General features: G+C 52.1%; 1 protein-coding gene across 1 annotated transcript; it reads right to left on the bottom strand.

Moving 5' to 3' along the window:
* Positions 1 to 290: 290 nt before the first annotated feature.
* Positions 291 to 1543, bottom strand: LOC27206195 (seminase). Its single transcript, XM_016168922.3, has one exon. The coding sequence runs from the start codon at positions 1277 to 1279 to the stop codon at positions 530 to 532; it is 750 nt and encodes a 249-aa protein (XP_016029531.1). The 5' UTR covers positions 1280 to 1543; the 3' UTR covers positions 291 to 529.
* Between the last annotated feature and the right edge of the window lie 651 nt (positions 1544 to 2194).

Raw genomic sequence — 2194 nt, 5'->3', positions numbered from 1 at the left:
CAACACTCGGAAGTGGCCACTCATCGATCGGGATGAGGCCCTTGGCCCTCTTCCAGGGCAGCTTGCCACCTTGGATAGAGGTTCCATTTTTCACATTTTTGCTGGTATACTTTGAATTCTTAAAAGGCTCATTCTACCACCTATTTATATTTCAGCTTGTTGTTGTTTGTATAGTATTATTTTGAGTTTTTTGGTAGCGAACTATTAACATTTTATCTTATACATATGTTATTTGATGTTAGAATTTTCCTCGAATATTCAATATTGAAAACAGAAGTATCTAAGCATACGTATCAACATTTTCGCATGGTGTTCAATCACTGTGCATTGCCTACTAATTTACATGCGGCAAGGCCACAAAGCAGATGGATGATATCTTCATTGGCCCATCGCCAATCTTCAGTTGCCCATCCGGTCCGAGGACTTCCTGACGACAGGCGAGGCAGCACTTGCACTAACGATTTTTAATTAATATTTTAACTAACTATTAATAGCTGTGGCTTCCGGCGCTCCCCCAACTGCCCACTCCTCACTTCTTGATGGAGCGGAGGATGAAGCCGCGGACACGATGGACGCTGGTGTAGACGCCGGGATACTGGGCGTTGGCGCAGCCCAGTCCCCAGGAGACGATGCCGCAGAGCTGGTTCTTGAAGATCACCCCGCCGCCCGAGTCGCCGGAGCAGCTGTCTTTGCCCGCAGTGCGGGCGCAGAAGGTGGAGGCGGTGAGCGTGTCCCTTCCCTGGTAGGCCCTCTGGCACACCTTCTTGCGGATCAGCTGGATGCGCACCGTGCGCAGCTGGTTGGAGGGGCTGGAGTTGCCGTAGCGAGTGGTACCCCAGCCGGAGACGCGCATGTAGTCACCGGGGTTCCACTGCACCTGGCAGAGGGGAATGGTGGTGATGCCACTGCCGGTCAAGGCACTCTGCAGCCTGATGACGCCCACGTCCCAGTTGAGGCTGGAGCTGCTGAAGCCCTTTGGAATGAAGTACCTGGCCACGCGTCTCACGACGCCCGACTGGCTGAGCTGGCTCACTCCGCCCTGGACGGTTATGCGGCCCGCCTGGTAGCCTTTGAGGCAGTGGGCCGCCGTGACCACGTGCCTGCTGGTCACGAGGGAGCCGCCGCAGTAAAAGGTTCCGTCGTAGCGCAGGTTCACCACAAAGCCACCCACGGCGGAGAGCGTGGTGGTGGTGCCGCCCACGATCCTGGGCTGGATCTGGCCGCTGGCCAGGCCAAGGAGGAGCTGGGTTAGCTGGAGAAGAAACAGAGGGCGCCACATGATGGTGGCAACTGAGTGGGCCAGTGATTGAGATATGTGCTTTTATCAGCGAAGGAACTACTATCAGCTGGCTAGGAGTTTCAGCTGTGCAAACAAGGTGTGCGGATTGACTTTCACGGTCACTTCACATGACGCAGAATATCTAGACTGGGCTGGGTCAACATCGCAGAGATCTTCAGGGTAGACCTTGTGGAGATCACGAAAACACATATTGAGGGTTAAGTTTGTGTAGTTTAGTTTTGGGTAGGCAATAAATAGGTATAAATATGGGGAACATTTACTTTATTTTATAGATTTGAGGGGTTTGAGAAAGTATCTTACGACGGCAGTATTTCTTATTTTTTATTGTTAAATGACACTGAAGATACTACGGAACAGGAACCATTAATATCACCAATTTTTTAATAAAAAGTGCGATTCAACATGGCCTGCCAGAGCTTTCCAGCCTCCACCAGCAGGTAAATAGCCAAAGTTCAGCCTTGTTGTGAGTCATAATTCGGGGCGGGATTGGCTGCAGATCTCTGTCGGCGGATAAGAACTTCGTGCCCAGAGTCAAAGTCAATGGGAAAACAAGAAGAGAAGAAATTGGCAGGGCGGAATGGCAGTGCCTTTGGGTTCGTTTTGGCTAAAGCAGCTCATTCCGAGGCGCGGAAGGGAAACCCAACTTGGCATGCGGGATCGATGTGCGCTGGCTACCATATTGGGTTGGAGGAAGGCTGGATCCGAAGCCTCCTGGGTATGGGTATGGCTATGGGTTTGGGTCTTGGACCTTAGCCTGGCCTGGGCTACACCTACTGGCGGACGCCGACCTTATCGCACCCATTAATCTGGAGGCCGGGGAAGAAATGAGCAATAACGAACCAAATGAGCCAAGGCAAGATGGTGGATGTCCCCGCTCCAGCTCCCTGCTCCCTG

Source organism: Drosophila simulans, chromosome 2R, assembly GCF_016746395.2.
Source record: "Drosophila simulans strain w501 chromosome 2R, Prin_Dsim_3.1, whole genome shotgun sequence".
Taxonomy (NCBI): Eukaryota; Metazoa; Arthropoda; class Insecta; order Diptera; family Drosophilidae; genus Drosophila; species Drosophila simulans.
This window is presented reverse-complemented; position numbering and strand designations above follow the sequence as displayed.